The 18,770-nt window shown below is 36.4% G+C and overlaps 1 protein-coding gene across 1 annotated transcript in view; it reads left to right on the top strand.

Annotated features, from left to right (window-relative positions):
* The window catches only part of LOC114365023 (discoidin domain-containing receptor 2), a 105,482-nt gene that overhangs the window by 81,634 nt on the left and 5,078 nt on the right, over positions 1 to 18,770 (top strand). Inside the window, exon 12 of the mRNA XM_028321444.1 lies at positions 18,620 to 18,738. Within this exon, the coding sequence (XP_028177245.1) occupies positions 18,620 to 18,738 (119 nt within the window). The remainder of the gene's footprint in view (positions 1 to 18,619; positions 18,739 to 18,770) is intronic.

The following is an 18,770-nucleotide window of genomic DNA, read 5'->3' as shown; positions in this document are numbered from 1 at the left end:
ATATACTGTGCTGTTTAACAGTTTTTTTACCAAACAACCGAGGTGCATGGAAACCGATGGGTGCATCAGAATTTTAATGGATTCCATCATTTATGAATGGCTGTTTAAAATGCGAGGGCACGTGAGGCACGCATTTTACGTATCTAGGTATAAATGACCATTTTTCACCCTTTTCATAGTAGGTAATCAATTTGTATTTTAAAATGCATGTAAGAGTAGTATGTTAATTATAGTCATACGTAGTTTGTACTTTATGTAAACAAAACATAGTTAAAGCTTGTTATTGCAGATGAAACTTCATTTATCAAACTCAATCAGAAGCAAATTTTTTGAGGAGACTAATAATGTCCATGATAGCACACTTTTGAATCAACCACTTTTCGCTCAATAATTCCGACAACTAGGTACATAATTCATTAATCTCATTATGTATGATTAAATTTCATAATTTGTTCAATTCCACTGATTGTGTGCTCTATTTCAGTGATTGTACATTATTGTTATAATTTTCCCCGAAAAAAGGCGAACGCATCTCATTTATGAGTAGGCAATTAGCGATCCCTTAAGTTTGCTCGTTTATTTGTTAACAATTAATCACCGGTTCTAATCGGCTCGGGTCGTTATTATCCGGATGGTTCAGCTTAATCGAGGCCCAGCTGCGCCAGCGTTCATTTCGGAATGAAACTAAAATTAACAGGTACGAATTGCACCCGCACGTACGTTACAACACGTTTTAACATTAGCAATTCTGGAGTTGAACGCTAAACCTTTTTAAACGTTTTGGAAAGGGGCCGCTGGTACCCGGTTTTGTAATTGCATAGCACTCATGTATTCGTATGTTGCAGTTTGCTAACTAAACGTTAGCGGTCGTACTTTATATGTTCAGTTACTTTGAATTTTAATTCCCTTGAAATACGTTTATTAACTTCAGTAAGATATTAGATATTCAGTGATATCTTAATTCTTGAATTTGATTTAATATGTTCCTTCCTTGTGGAATCTGGATAGCAAAAATCTGATAATAATCATTTGATGTCTTTCACCACAACTTAATATTAAAATTGTTATTGGTATTTGCGCTACATTAAGAACTATTTAATTGGATATTTAGCGCCAATTCGAAAAAAATATAATATTATACAATAATGTCTAAGCAATGCTTTTACTCTCAAATTCCATTTAAATAGGTATATTAGAAACGTTAACGTTTAGTTCTGTAATGGTAATAAAAGTGTCTAAAATTCTAGTTTAACTACAGGAAAAACTATACGTCTGCAAAAAGGAGATTTCGTTTCAAATAACTAAGCAATAAATGTATACTTAATGCATACCACTACCACCCACACGAAAACGGATAGTCATGTTTGTATTACTTATTCACTGGCAGCAGAGGCGCCCTCTAGTGGGATGCTACGATCTCGCCGACTAGTTCCACGAAGTAGAGCCTGTTAGATTTACACTCAATACAAAGGGGTTTAGTTGTTGACATGTCTGTTCGTTGAATAATTTGTCTGAAAATACTCTGTATATATAAATAGTCTGTGTACAAATTATTTGTTAAAAAAAGACCATTTTATTTTCAAGTCACTTACGAGCTATCAAAACGCGACCTCTCAAAGCAAAGTTATATTGATTCCCTTTAACGGGCATTTTTGTGGACTTTGTCTGCGGTAATAATGTTTTGTAATACTAAAACTAATGCACAGAGAGTAAATTATCTCTTTTATGTCGTCCAATATCAACAATTCTTACTGCAAACTTAAACCAACAGTCCACATACGCAAACAGTCAAGCAAAAACGTTTTTTGTTCAATTTAACGTGCAATAGATATCGAATTGGTTGGAAACAGTCGCCGTGTTCGTTCAAATTGAAAGCCATCGAAATTCACATCGAAAACAAAACGTCTAACTTCGATCGTTTAGCTCTTTATTCGCGATGATAGGTCCACTCGGTTTTTCGACAATTTCACCCATAATACTCGGTACGTGTTTTTTCTCAATGGAAGTTTTAACAAGCACTTTTTCATTGCGATTTTTAATAGTTGCCATGAGTTTTATCCACAGGTTTTATCGCAGTAGTGCTTTCTGAATTTTCATGCTCCTTTTTTTTGCGCATTCGCTACAGTTTTTAATCCGTTGTTGGTCGATTCTTCATTTCAAGCTTCGTTATCGTCTTTGTTTTCAAATCTAAAAAACAAGATAGTCTCATCTACGAATACCACGGATTTGTACCTATCCCCAAAAAATGAAGCAGTTATTCTGAAACCGGGGTCTTCGTCAAATTCGAAACTTTGTATGTACCTAACCCATTGTGATAATTCTGTCCCAGTTACGAACGCTCCAGTTGGGATGGTATTTAAATAATTGAGTATCTACTATGACATAATTATCCTCCCGAAATCTATTTCAATTAGACGGCCGCCAGTCAAGATAACGCCCAGGATTTCAATAAAACTTTGTGCAAGTTGAATGAATCCAATCCGCTTAATTCATCGGTTGACGTAATATCTTTGGAGTTCTGACCCACTTTATTGTTCGTTTATACCTAGGTGTAAGGCTGCAGCAAAATATTGGACCCAAGATTTCAGTGCTTGTGGAATTTACATAAGCTGTAAAATATTTTAGCCGTTTTTACGTCGTATTTTATTTATATGGAAAAGTTTAACTGTAAGTCGTATAACTCCACGTCAAATCAGTCGTAGATTGCTGGATTAGTAGAAAAACTAACTCCATTTTTGGATGAAAACTGAGCCAGCCAGCCATATTTAATACCATACATATTTTTAAATCAATTGAAGTGGAATGATAAATAATAATAAATAAATAAATAAANCAGTACTATAATCCTAGGCTTCCGTTTCTTCGTCTCGTCTATGATGAGGCCTGATGTTCTTAATTGCGTTGGAATGATGATTTTAGTCAGCCTTTAGATCGTTCCTACAGGCGATTCTATGCTAAAGCTTTGATTTTAAGCTAAAGCTTTCTAAAGCTAATTATAGTTTTAGTATGGATTTTTGAACCTAGGCATTGTTAATTCACGGTCAGAAGCAGGTACCTGTCAAGTAGATCCAATCGAGGCCAGGTATTGTCGCTGCCTAATCGCAGCAGGCAGATATTGATACGGGCCTTTGTGCTACACGCTATAGCGGGCTGATACTAATGAGCACCTATTGGCACGAACTAAGATAGGAAGCCGTCTTATATTATAGTAACACAGATTAATGATTTTAAGATTCAGTTGAGAAACAAGTTGACAAAAAGGATATCGCTATCAATGAACGTGAAAGTGGCTTCAAAGAAAATTTCAAAGTAAAGGTTTTTCTTTCTTTCATTCAATTTAAAGCACTGCCGAACAAATCCTGTTCCACCCAAAGATTAACTGGCAAAAAATTCGTGATGGCATTGAGTTTGCACTATTTTCTTAAATGTGGTACTTGCAAAAACACATACATAATTTTTGCAAGTGAAATTTTCAAACTTTATCCTACAATTGAGTTTGAAATGGCAGAAGTTGACTAGATTTCCAAATCGGAATAAGATGGAAACTCCATCAGTTTAGTGTTCGCCACAAGAAAATTATCTCGAGACCCCACAGAGAATCACACATGACGTCATTACGCCCCCACCGCAGCGTTTAACCTGCTGATCATGAGTAATTACGCTGCTGATTGAATGGGCCCGCTGACGGCGCTGACGGCCCCACCATAATTTGATCCACCTGGTCAGGCGTCAGTCTAATGTATGACTGGCTGTATATCCTTGGCATTAGACTTCGTCTATTTGGTAATTGCCTAATTGAGATACTTTTGTGAGCTGGCAAAACGCGACTCCGCTACAACTCTAAGGCTGGGTTGCTCCCCATCTTACTTTAACTTTGACAAACGTCAAAATATGTCAAACTCCGTACAAAAAGCACCGGTTATCGTCATAGTTACCTACCGTTATATTTTGGTGGTGCAACTCAGCCTTAGATTTTATATGGTAATGACGTCTGCTATTATCAGTTTTACTGATTTTGAAGGCTACTGAGTGAAAGAGTAATTTGGGTGTCAACTATACAATTTTGTGATAGGGGAATTTTTTGACGAGTTTTTGTCTTGAGATTTGTCTGTGTTTGTTATTATATTATTAATACTACCACTCCAAGAAGTAGGTAACGGTAGGCATATGGTACTACAGGTAATTTAGGATCTAATATTACCTATCTTTGACAAAGGCGTTTATATGGTTTAAAGTATACAAAGAAACAAACATGATCGCAGATTAATAAAAACGACTCGTCAGTTATGAAGCCGTAAATAACGAACTAACGACCCCCAAGCACAGGTGTTTTATAAAGGTATCGCCATAAACCTACCATTAAAAATGTTTTAATGAAGGTCAAAACAGCATCATATTAAAATTCCGGCTAATTGTTTACATAACAAATGTCTTTCGGAGGAGTGAATGTTAATTCGTAGATTTTGTAATTGTATGACATAATGATCCTCATGACCATGACACACTATGACGTCATCGGGTCGCAGATTCAATCTTCTAGCAATATTTTAAAAATCGAGTTTAGCAGCCAATGGAAAACTAACTCGATTTTCGGGGCTAGTATGAAATTTCATTTCAGTTCATTTACTTACCGCAGTTTTTTTGGCATTACGTTCGCAAAGATTACCAATAAGACAGAAACTGGAATTCAATAGATTTTACTGGAAAATAAGAAATACACCGTGCACGTGCCCCCTACGTCACATGCATTTTCAATTAGATCGTGCACCCGCGTCGTAAAATAAGGAACAATATCTATACAGGGTGTTTTGGATGGGAATCGAGTTTTCTTATTCATTCCTCCATTTAATATCACTTCACAAAATTAAAGTACCTACTTTTAAACAATTCTCAAAGGCAATGCGCTGGCCGCTGGCACGCATTTTATCAATTATGAATAGTTTTTAAATTAACTGAAATTATCAGCCAAATCTCACATGATCAAGCTGCAACGTAAATGCAGCCATTATATTCTTAAACATCTTCGAAAATATGTAGATACTTTAACGACTCATAGCAAACCATAATACGGTACAGAAGACGACACAAACATCACAGTAAACACGGGTATATTTAGGTATTTGATATAGGTGCAACAAACACGTACACCCTGATGACCTGTCAATGTAAGTATATTAGTAGAACTTACTGATTAGTTACACCATGTATTCTGGAGCGCACTGCAGTCCGCAGGCCAAGTTTTCGAGAAAAATGTTGCGTGCCGAGCCGTATAACGCTTATGCAAATGCAGACGTGGATTTAAAGAGCGCAATTAACTTAAGATTTAGATTTAATTCATTCCACATTGTATGCTTTGTTATGCTAATATTGTAATGGTTTTTTTTATTTTTACGCTCACCTAGGTATTGTAACGTTAAGGCGAGATCGGTTTATGCTATTTTATTTCTTACTTTATATTCGAAAATATTATTTACTTAATGTTCAAAGTTGTAAGAAAGTTATCATGTACTTACTACCCCACCCACCTTCCCTTTAGGGGGGTCTCATACTTGCTATAGAACGTTGAAGTATCTATTGTCTAGATATCGACAACTATGCATCAACGGGTCGCTACATCTACGGTACTCCATATTAAAAGTCATAAAATCAACGGGTCGCTACATCTACGGTACTCCATATTAAAAGTCATGAAATCAATCGGTTGTTTAATCAGTGTCATGACATCAAAAGTCGCGGTGGGTAAATAACGAACTTCTCAGGGTGGGTAAGAAATATTTTCCTACCAAATTTTGTACTAAAAGGTAAAGTATTAAGAAAAAACAATTTTTAATCATACATAATTGTGTATTTAAATAATGAAATAAAATAATTAATTAGTAGGTACATGTTTAAAGTAAAATTAAAGTTAAAGTGTCTTATTGTGTATGATACGTATTACGTACTGGGTGTCATACTTGCTATCGAACGTTGAAGTATCTATTGTCTAGATATCGACAACTATGCATCAACGGGTCGCTACATCTACGGTACTCCATATTAAAAGTCATAAAATCAACGGGTCGCTACATCTACGGTACTCCATATTAAAAGTCATGAAATCAATCGGTTGTTTAATCAGTGTCATGACATCAAAAGTCGCGGTGGGTAAATAACGAACTTCTCAGGGTGGGTAAGAAATATTTTCCTACCAAATTTTGTACTAAAAGGTAAAGTATTAAGAAAAAACAATTTTTAATCATACATAATTGTGTATTTAAATAATGAAATAAAATAATTAATTAGTAGGTACATGTTTAAAGTAAAATTAAAGTTAAAGTGTCTTATTGTGTATGATACGTATTACGTACTACAAAAAATAATTGCTTGCTATTCCTTTCAGAAATTGAAAAACATCCATACTATCGTCACGCCGTTCAAGAAACCGCGAGATTGCTTCTTGATGCATCCTCTTTTTCTTTCTAGGTGGAGTAGCTGGTACCCCGCTTTCCATTCTGGCAATTGTTAAGTTGGTGGCTGCTTGTTCTTTTTTTAGCTCACCAATTGTGGCATAAAGACCCATTTTTTTATTATCCATTAAGGAGTTCCAGCGTCTGTGCCACGCTTCAATTTTGAGTCCTCGGCAAATTACTGTTATTATGGTGCACTGACCGTAGTTGTTACAGATATATTAAAGATGATCCCATATTGCTGTCAACGGAACGGGGCAACAACGACTAGGCGCTGCGGAGACATTTGAGTGACGAAGTCCTTGCGAGCAAATCCGTGGGTTGCGGGCGTACGTTAAAAAACCCATGCCAAAGCGGGAATACAAATAGATACAGCAATTCATTGTAACGTACCTACTAATTATTATGGAGTACTGTAGATGTAGCGACCCATTAATGCATAGTTGTCGATATCTAGACAATAAATATATCGACGTTCGATAACAAAACATTCATTGTAACGTACTAATTAATATAGAGTACCGTAGATGTAGCGACCCGTTGATGCATAGTTGTCAATAGACAATAGATATTTCGACGTTCGATAGCAAGTATGACACCCGAGTTTAAGTAAAATGTGTACATTGCTCAACAAGTTCGCGTTAATTAAATTCCGTTTGATCATCCTGCAAATTGTAGTATGATTGAGGATATTTTGAGAAAAAATAACACGGATCTTGATTAAAATCTTAAATGTTATTCTCCGACGCCTTTCTACAGAATGTTCAAGTCATTAACATCCTTTTAATGTAAGACTACTTATGATACATAGCGGGCACCTACCTACATTCCCCAAATATGAAAGAAATCCAATGACTTTTTTTGTCTTAAAAATATTGTATAGTTTGTTGCAAAATTACACCCAACACATCGAAATAAGATGCCATAAGAGCTTGATGTGCTGTCTGTACAAAGTTTGAATTATTGCAATTTTAACTCATTGGACTTGTCTTATATTTGGGGAATTTGTAGGACTAGGTATCTTATTTATTACGAGGAGTCTTATTTTAGAAGGGTGTCAACGATTTAAGCACCCTGTATATTGACATTAGATTTGGCGCAGGTTGGCGGCCAGTGTGGTCAGGACAGATAACGTGTGTCGCTGACGTGCTAAAATCCTGGATCCACCAACGGAATTCCTAGCTGGGCGCATGTCGCAAGCTAGAATCCCCCGCATTAGAAAATGTCTAGCCTCTTTAGATAGAGCCGTATTATAAAGCGAGCAAAGGACTATTGCGGGTAACGTTACATAAGCCAAAGGTATTTTATGAGAAAATGCTTCTAAACTGTTTCTAAGGCGCGCCTTTGTTTGCATAGTTTGATGCAAATATTTTCTAAACATTTCCTTCTTTTCCTTTTATATTCAACACTATTAAGGTAAATGATATTTTTTACCATTGGAATCTTGTAGTATAGTCATTATATGCCTTGCTAGTTATTACTTTAACGACCAAAGGGTACTAGATGGAGGGTAAATCCGGTTATAGTTTCATAGGCGGCTGAAATAACAGAAACATAGTACTTTTAGGAAACCAGTTACGTAGAAGTATAAAAAAAGCCTTTTAGGAAACCAGTTAGGTACGTAGAAGTATAAAAAAAGCCTTATAGGAAACCAGTTACGTAGAAGTATAAAAAAAGACTTTTAGGAAACCAGTTACGTAGAAGTATAAAAAAAGACTTTTAGGAAACCAGTTACGTAGAAGTATAAAAAAAGACTTTTAGGAAACTAGTTTCCTAACTTCGGTTTCCTTAACGGCCGAAGGGGCTACGCGAGGTTGTTACAGAGGTTGAGGGTTCACTCCTCGCACTATTCTAACATGTCTATGCTTTGAGTGATTTTACAATGACAAGGATTAACGCCCGTATTCACAAACATTACTATGAGGTCTCACAGTGCGCGTGGACGCACAGGGTGACACACGAACCAATCACAGAGCTCTATTCAACACTATGCGCTCGATTTGCTGCCATGTCATCATCATCATCATCATCATCAACAGCCCTTTACAGTCCCCTGCTGGACTATGAGCCTCCTCCCCTATAGTGGAGGGTTTTGCCATAATCCCCACGCTTGGCAGGCGGGTTGTAGGACTAGGTAGCACCGTGCTTTTCTATAAATTGAAAACACTGTGTTTACTGTAATAGTCTATAGGCTACTTTTTATAGAAATAACACAACATGGCGTAAACTACAGTGCGCCTGCAACATATTCAAGGCCTTAGTTTCCACAGAAGGGGAGGTGGAGCATTGGTCCACAAAAATGCTCATAAAAATTGATTACTAGCCGTAGCAAGAAAATGCAATCTGCCCACGACGCCCGCCCCACCGTAGTTGCCGCCCGCCCGCAAACGCCTTAATAGCTTGGGGCATTTATTTTTCACATTTTTATTATATTAACGATACTCCCAGTACGCATTGGTTAATGGAAATCAAATGAGTGAAGAGTAGGTGTGTTTTGTGGTAGTAAAAAGCTAAGTTTTTATGGTTAAAGTAATGAGCACGATTTGTGTTATAATGTATCAGTTATAATTTTATTTTAATTGCTACAAATCAATAAAATTGAAGTGTACTAATCTAGGCCTATGTAGATGGGATTCTCGATTCACGAGTAACTTAGAGGTAATTTATTTTAAAAAAGGACCTACTTAGTTCCTCACAAAAATTAAACATAATTTAAACTTCCGAATAAGATGTAATGTAACAGATGCAGATAGAATTCACATGGGCGAAACCGGAGTCAGATCTTATCTTGCAAATGTCCAAAATAAGTAGGTAGATATATAATTATACATCCTAAAATTCTTACCATTCTATCGTTTAGTATGTTTTATTTCGAACAAACTGTTAAAAATTCTTTCAAGTGAGGGCGACTTCAAAATACACCCAACTGGATGTTTGGGATTTTCACTTAATGATGAACTGAACGATAAAAAGGGAATAGTTTTCAGATAAACGAAAAACTTCTGTGGTATTTCGTTAGCAAGAGTTAAGAAGTTGGAGAGTCGATAGGTCAATTCTACTTAGTCACTTTTCTACAACTATAGGTAGTAGATACACATTTGTAGTTTCAGAAAATATTCTGATAACAATCTTTCAGTACTTTAAAAGTATTGAGGTTTCCAAAAATGATTTAACTTCGACCTACAGAACCAAAATCCATAGGTAGTTAATTGAATTTTGCAACTTTTAACCTTTCGCTCGGGAGGTTATTTTGATGGCGCATTTATTTTTGCATTCATCATCAGAAAATTCAGTTACGTTTCTGAACGTCGATTACTTTAATATTCGTGATGACGTGAAATCTCACCTCCATTTTGAAATTTCCAGCGCCATTTTTATTTATTCCCATAAACGAGTACCTAAATGCCGTGCAGTGATTTTATTTTGTCAGCGGGTGAATAAATAGCTATAGTATAGTGTTGATACGATCCAAACTTTTGATTTGATTGTTTTACGCCTGATTGGAAGGAGTAACAAGAGTGAGTAATACAGCAAATGAAAAATACTAAAATGCTAACAAAAGGTCTTGGTAACTAACAAAGAGCTAAGTTATTATAACTAATAACTTAGCTCTTGCTTCACTTCACTCGCGTTAAACTTACATCCCCCTTAGGGGTGAATTTTGGAAAATCCTTTCATGGCGGATATCTACATTACAATATCTATCTGCGTGCCAAATTGTAGCCCAATCTGTTCAGTAGTTTGAGCTGTGTTATGATAATCAGTCAGTAACAGTTGCTTTTTTTAGAAACTAAATACAGAAATAACTAATTTATTATGAAACAGGTACGAGGGTAGAAATCAAGAGTATGACAATTCACCAGGGCGTTCTGTGGTACCAGAGTAAATACAAATGAGTAGGTCATCTTCATAGAAACGCACGGGCGAGCGGAAAATTTAGCGGGGATTAGCCCCAGCCAGTCGTGGTTGCGCCGAATTTTGTCAGTGAGTGCGTACGCGCCGCATACGTATATTGGCGCGCTCACATACAAACCGCGCTCGGTGCGTTTCTATGAAGATGACCTACTCATTTGTATTTACTCTGGTGGTACCTACGCAATTTAACGGTTCTGATATACGGCGTCGGTCGGAAGCGTAGTTTGTTAGCGCTTAACGCTGGTGCTCACTAGCTCTAATTAGAGCTATTTAACAATAATTTGCTATTGTGTCTGGGATTGCCGAGCACCGACTGGTTAATTTTCATCTGCAACAAAAGGAAAATTGACATCACACAGATAATTACCCCCACATTTGAAAAATGGTGACGAAAATACTTACAGAAGTACTATATTAAATCTTACCTGAAAAACAGTATTCAACACCCTAAAAGGCCCGCTACTTTTGATTGAATAGGTTAATCTTAGCGTACCTTACTATGTTTTCTACCTGTTTTCAATAGTACTACAATATGGTAACTAAGTACTTACCTTGAAATAGAGCTGTTTTAGAAGTGGGTGGGGTCGATCTAGACATAGTAACTCTATTAAATAACCTACACTCGCGAGCAAAAGTATGGAATCACTTACATGAAGTTGTTTCCACACGATGTTGTGTACTAACGAATTTGTGAGGAACAAAAAAAGTGGCACCATTTTAAAGATTAAACTTTTATCTTTAAATTGATACCAAATTCATTTAAATCACACCAGTATTTAATGAATGAGATGTGTAGGTACGAGCAAATTGAAAGGGTGCTTATCGGTGACCTGCCGTCAGTTTCGAGCCTGTGGCAGGCCTTTTTGGAGTCAAATTCTATTGCTTATATCTTAGACGAACTGTCCACTTGCTAACAGCTATCTTACGAACATTTCTGAGCTCTTGATGGACATCGATTCCAGTCAAATGACGATTTCATAGAGAGGTTGACATGAAAAAACGGTCTTCCCTCTGCGATGTGCACCGGCGCTGTTCAGAACTTGGTCTCGAGATAAAGCCACTAGTCTCCCGAAAGCGTCTTGAAACTTTCGAAACCCAGGACTGGCTTATGTGGCGCTGACGTGCGACAGCCCGCTGGCTGAGCCTTTCTTGCAATAGTGCAACGATTTGTGCTGCTTCTGAAGGTGTAGAATCCCAGGTAAAATGTCAAAAGAAGCGGAGATGTGTATGAATCAACGTATGAAAGCAAAAATTTAAAAACGCGTGCTTTTATAGTGGGTAAATAGGCCGCAACTCGCGACGTATCAAACAGTTCATACATGTCTTTTTCGATACTTCTTCACATCAGCCGCGATATCTTTTTAAATACTGGTGTGATTTAAATGAATTTGGCATCAATTTAAAGATAAAAATTTAGTCTTTAAAATGCTACTTTTTTTGTTACTAACAAATTCGTTAGTACACAAGTTCGCGTGGAAACAACTTCATGTAACTGATTCCATAGTTTTGCTCGCGAGTGTACATTTATCGGGATCGTTTGAGATCTTATTTAATCGAAACCGAATATTTTTTGCGTCAGTATCAAAGACTTTAATTGCAATAACTAAGTACACTAAACTTTTTGGGATCCACTCTTAGGCCGTGTCCAGATGACGCATTTTGACACGCGCGTTTTGAATCGCGCGATTGAGATTCTTAGGCAAAACGCGCGACTGATGTGGACGGAATGTTTGAACCTCAGCTTCAGCCAAACCAACGCGTGCAGATGAGGACGCGCGACCAATGACAGGACGCGCATTGGCCTAAAAGTTCAGTCAAACCAACACGATCACACGAGATCAGCCATCGCCGACGCGATCTGCACGGGTTGGTTTGGCTGATGCTTTAGTTTTCTCACAATCGAGCGATTCGGAACGCGTCATCTAGACCAGTGTTTTTCAACCTGTGAGCTTCTATCCCCTATAGAGGCTCACAGGTTGAAAAACACTGGTCGCGAGAAGTCGTAAAACCAGTTATAAAAACTATAACTGTAAAACTATAAAAGTCAACTTTTAAAGATAGATTTAACCGAAATCTAACTATGCAAACGTGTAAATGTTTTGTGGATTGAAGTATTTGGTCCCTACAACATCTATGTAACATTATAAAATGCATGAAAAAAAAGCGAACGGTCGGGGGGGTCGCAAAATAACATACTAGGGGGTCGTGTCGTAAAAAAGGTTGAAAAACACTGATCTAGACCAACTCTCCTCCCCCGGGACAACAAACACCTTTGTTGCGCCATCGCTTGAAGCCATTACGTATTTCAGAAAGTCGTTAACGTTAAATAAAATAGTTTTACGACTGGCATCGCATCGAGAATCCTGAAAACCCTGAAAAGTTCCCGAGATACAGCGAATGGACAATAAACGATTACCTACGCTGCTTCATTAGTTTAAAATTTAATCATGGCCGCGCTCTTATCGAAGTCAGAAAAAATTAAAAGGGGGTTAGAACCCCCGAGCCCCGACTCCAGTTTTCCTTGAAGGGGTTTTAAAGTGCATGTAGACAATGGTGACATTGTAAAACGTTTTCAGCGTCTTGGAATTGATTAAGCAGAAATATTAAAATTTTAAACTTATAAACCTAACTTAAGTAGGTAGTAAAATTATATCAAACTAGCATTTGTCCGCGGCTTCACCCGCGTGAAATTTAGTTTGTCACGGATCGTCATAAATACTCGTATGTTATTTTGGGTTAAAAGCAATAATACTGTAAAGTTTCATCAAAATCCTGGACGGATAATTTTTGCGTTTTCACGCAAACATCCAGACATCCACACAAACTTTCGCATTTATAATATTAGTAGGATTAATAGAATAGTTACTTATTTAGGTAGTAACCTAAACTTAGGTACTACTTTTGTGAATGCATGCGATAACATAAACTCAAAAAGTTACCCACTACTTTTTAGCCTTTGTTGGCAAGTCAAAAATAAATCAATACAAATAAATGATTATGATTTTTTACGTTAAAACATTAATTACAGAGATTTGACGTTGTAACATTGTACAGCAAGTTGATTTATTAGCGTCTATATTCTACTTTTAAAACCAAAATGTAGTTTAAATGGTTTAAACATCGTTAAAGAATGACAGGCGTAGTCGTATTTCAGCTGTAATTACAGGTTTCTAACCTGTAATTTCTGTTGTTTAGCATTTATCCGTAAGTTTACATGTTGACTTACAGGCTTCACCTGCGGCGTGCGTGATGTGAATGCTAATGTGTAAAAAAGATTTATTATATTTCTAAAACCGTACGTTTGGTGGAAACAATTAATTGCTCCTTTTAATGGCCTTTTAAAAACCTCATTTCGTATCACAAAACAGTTGTCAAGTATAAATTTTTAACATGCAATACTTTTTCCATCCAGCTATTTCCAGCTACATTTTTAGGTCGTCGAGCCATAGAGTAGGTTGACCTAAATTAAACACATAAATACTACTTACTAACTAGCACATGATATTGATAAACTTCATAACAAAATAATATCAGCACTTTAAACCGCTAGGTGCTCCAGCCACTCTACTACTTATAGAGGCTTAGGCTTTCTATTTTATGAGATACTAGTAAGTACCATAAAAAGGCATCTCTATTTTGTGGGAAAACATGAGATATTCATCCCATTTGGTTCATGAAGCTCTTATGTATGGCAAGTAAGTAGGTAAGTATAGGTACGTAAATGTATCTTAAAATATTCATCATCATCATCATCATTTCAGCCATGGGACGTTCAGAGATAAACATTAAATATTATAATAATTAAACTTAAAGCATTTTGATATTGAAATTAAAAAATCACAAGACTCAATCTATGTTTGAGTTAATTTCAGCCATACTCAATAAGAAGCATAATCTTGAGGCAGTCATAAAATTTCGAAATGAAATAAATAAGTAGCAGGATTCATAAGAACCGTAATGGTACAATACCAAACAAAAATAAGTCGTAAGCCACAGAGGTAAATATTATTAGCGCCGCAGCTGCTCTGTAAAGATGGGGCTTCACTAAGAGCGACAATACAGTTTTAAGTTTAACTACTAAACTTTTAACAACCCTCTCGTGGACTTCAAATGAAGTAAGTACAGTTTAGTGCTTACTTCTTAATGAAATCTTTAGAGAACCATCATCATTACAAACTTACTCGCAAATACATCTTATGGCAGTCCACTGCTGGAATCTTAAGGGATAAAGATAGCCGAAAATGATCTCTTGCTTATTTTGATCCAGTCAAAACAGCTGTTTTTCTTAGGTCCTTCGGATTCAGATAAATTCAATAACTAATCCAGGACTAAAAAAGGGCCGATTTTAACCTGATTGTATTCTGTTGCGCAGAAGCCAATAAAACGATACTTTTGACCACTAAAACTTTGTTTCGCAGAAAATATGAGAGCACATTTATTGCACGAGTAGTTACAATCATAAATTCTTCAACATCTGTGACGGCAGTAAAAGATCCAAGTCTGGGAATGATCTTTAGTTTAATTAACAGCGAACCAACTTTTTTTAACTACTCTCATTTCTCATTAACTCTGTGCCCGCGAGGATCTTGATCTTCGTATATTAATTACAACACAACACCAGCAAACTTGAACACGGGAGGATAATTAAATTTGATCGTGACATACCCGTGAAAGTTAATAGAATTGCCCTATGTTGTTTTAGTATGATGGAATAAAAATACGCCTTTTGTGGGGCCACGCCGCATTTTTGAGGTTTGTTTACTGTAGCCGCTGCTGTCCGTTGTTCCGCAGACCTCTGCCGAACAACTGAACAAACAATACTTTAATTCCATTAGTTTCACGATTTACAGATTCCGTATCTATTCTAGGTTGTTTGCTTTCCTATACAGCAATAATAAAACAATTGAAAACTTTGTTACAGTTGAACTGAGATATTAACACTATATTTTCAGGGAAAACATTTTTAGAAGTGACTAAATAATAATAAATATCTCAAATTAGCTTTGTTCATCTTTATCGTAAAGACAAACAAGCTGAACCACTCACTATGAGTTAATAATAGATGTCGGCAATAACACTATTAATAACAATCTTATGTAAAATGCGATTTTGATGATTTCTTGTCTTTACATTTACGTCACCTGGCCTGGATCACAGCCTGATTAATATGTGTAAGAAATAATTTTAAGCGTTTTTCATTTTTTTTAAGAGCTAGGCTACTTTTTTAAATACGAGGCGGTTATTAGCCAATCCTCCTAAAACCAGTCCTCGGACCCTCCATGCCCTCTGAGGTCACGTGACCAGAATCGTAATCACCCCCACTTTTATCAGGGCGAACCGTATTACATCATTTTAATGCAACAGAAACTTCGATAAAGCAATGCTTTATAATATATTGCTCCTCCTAATGACATCATAAAATTTATTGAAATTACAACCCATAAATTAAACGTGAATGTTACGAGCAATTGCTAGTGACGTATTAATTTAATAACTTTTAGGATTGTTGGAAATTCAGTCACGGAGTTCACGGATATAGGCTTATTATTGAACAAGGGTTCTGCCTCCGCAAGATTTCGAGTTTCTAAAAAGTTCCTCTCATATACTACGGTAAAATGGGGTTACTTTCAACAGGTTTCAGAAGTTTTTTGCTGGTACCTTTTTAACATTCAAAATTGATTGCAATAAAACAATTTATGCTTTATAAAATGTATAACAAAAATACTTAGTTACCTATTTATTTATTAATTCATTGCTATTAAAAAACATATACAGTGTGCCCGGGCTTGTAGTGATCAAACTTTAAGGGCAAAATCTAGGGACAATTTTATCGATAAAAATACTTCAAATTTGGGGCCTAACCCATTTCTCGAAAAATTCCATCGATTTAAGTTTTTAATTTTTATTTTACACATCTTTTTTAAAAAACAAGTGAAAGCGTGGGTAGCTTAACATTAATATGCAAATATTTCATATCATGCGATATCCAATAAAATTATCTATTAGTAGAAGAAGAAAACAGACACAAATTTCATACATTTTATGGGAGTAAGAATGGATTGAATTAGAAAAATACATTACTTTTTTCACTTCTTTTTCAGTTATTTTCCAACACAAGAAAAACCAGGTCGTTAAGGTATGTTTTATTTGCATTGTATTTTTAGTATTTGAGCTATTCTACAAAACGAATGTAAATTTATTAGTCTACGTCTATTTGTTTCGACGTAATTGTTGAACAAAGATACCCCTTCCCAGCGGTTTCCATAGTAATCGGAATAGGTTGTGTGATTCTTTCAGGCAGTGCATTTTCGCATGTCGCGTGCGCTATGGAAACCGCTGGGAAGGGGTATTTTTGTTTAGCAATTACGTCGAAACTAATAGACGTAGACTAATAAATTTACATTCGTTTTGTAGAATAGCTCAAATACTAATAATACAATGCAAATAAAACATACCTTAACGACCTGGTTTTTCTTGTGTTGGAAAATAACTGAAAAAGAAGTGAAAAAAGTCATGTTTTTTTCTAATTAAATCCATTCTTACTCCCTTAAAATGTATGAAACTTGTATCTGTTTTCTACTTCTGCTAATAGATAATTTTATTGGCTATTGCATGATACAAAATTTTTGCTTATTAGTGTTAAGCTACCCACGCTATCACTTGTTTTTGAAGGAAAAGGTGAAAACTTAAAATTCAAAACTTAAATCCTTGTAATTTTGCGAGAAATGGGCCAAGCCCCAAATTTGAAGTATTTTCATCGATAAAATTGTCCATAGATTACGCCCTTAAAGTTTGATCACTACATGCCCGGACACACTGTATAAGTTTATTCATTAGAATAAGTGTGGGAGAGTGTGAGAAACGAAACGTTTTCAGCTTCGGTCTTGCCCTCCCCTCTCCCCTCTCGCTCTGCGTTGTACGCGTCGTTTGCATAGAGATAATGTGATTGTTTGTAATGGTGTTAAAGGTAATAAAAAGCCGTACCATTAAATGTGGGTTTTATTGAAATACGTCAGTAATAAAACATTACACGATTGGAAGGGATCCTCTTCAATCTTATTGTGTTTAAGTTTTTTCAGTCTGAATTATTACTATCATTAGAATATGAAAAAAGATATCTTGGATTTGTCATTCTCACTAAAATGTCTCTGGGGTGGTAGCGTGGTGAGGCGGGTCGTTACATTCTCTAAAATATGATCGAGTGAAGCGATGGCTGGCTCATCCGTCATGTCTGTGAACAGGCGCTGCCTTCAGGGACTGGTCAAATCAAGTTGTCCAGATTTTTACGCTTTTAATTTTGGATNCACTACATGCTCGGACACACTGTATATGTAAAACTAGAGAATCTTAATCAAGCATAATAATTATTCAATCTACTCACGTGCTAATTTACTGGTACGTATACCAACCTACCTGCGTACTTATCTTTTACAATAATTTCTTCTTTATGTTTAAAGGAAAACTAATTCAACGCCCCAGTTTTGTCCACACACACTCACACAACTATTTGATTCGCACTTTTAACTGATTGATAAAAAAACATCAACCGCCTGCCAGCCTAAAAGTACTTGTATAAATCCAGAGCATGTATCAAAATATTCACACTGGAGCGGTTCGATTTCTAAGCGCACCTCAGTTCTAAGCTGAAGTAGGCTTTTTCTCAAGGCCTGCAAATCCGCTACGCGCGAAACCATTTTCCACGGTCGGTAAACTCAGAAACTGGGCCAAAGTAGGCTTTTGCAAAATATACAGGAAATTCTCTACCCTCCCTCACTATATTACGTGCTTAAGAACTATTTCCCTGGAACTTCCCACGTGCCGACGAATAAAGATGGAGTTCCGAACATCCTTTTTATCTATTTTTTAAACGCTTTGCATGGAGATCGTTAAACGGTTCAGCGGTCGAGTAGTCAATAGGTTGGACAGTTTTCCGCTAAGGTCTTGTCTACTAACCAATTCCCAATATTAGATTTGATTTATGAAGATATTTGCGATATTTCTTTACTTGGATAGGTACCTACTCGTATAGGTGATAGTTTTTTTTTTTTCGTTATATGAGCTTGCTATCTAATTCCAATGCATCTCAGCGGATGCAGCTATGCGATCTACCTATGGTGCAGCAAACTTCCCTAGATTGCAATTCACTCATGCTTTGAAGATTGTTCTCGTTATTGTTATAATGGAATCATATACGTAGCCCTAGTTAGTGCTCATATTTTATCACGATAGTTTTTTGATAGATGTATTTTTGTCCCCAGCTCCAAATTTGCGAGACGGATGGTATCGAAGAGCTGAGCGACGAGGAATCCCCGAACGGAGGACAACGCCGCCTTGTTGTTGTCAAGACCCTGTGGCGCGGGTGCCATAACGACGTCAAGTGAGTGTTGCTAATTTCGTTCTTAGAGTTCA

Source organism: Ostrinia furnacalis, unplaced genomic scaffold (assembly GCF_004193835.3).
Source record: "Ostrinia furnacalis isolate ACB-3 unplaced genomic scaffold, ASM419383v2 OfSCF7532, whole genome shotgun sequence".
NCBI lineage: Eukaryota > Metazoa > Arthropoda > Insecta > Lepidoptera > Crambidae > Ostrinia > Ostrinia furnacalis.
Note: the sequence above shows the minus strand (reverse complement) of the source record. Positions and strands in the feature narration are given on the sequence as shown.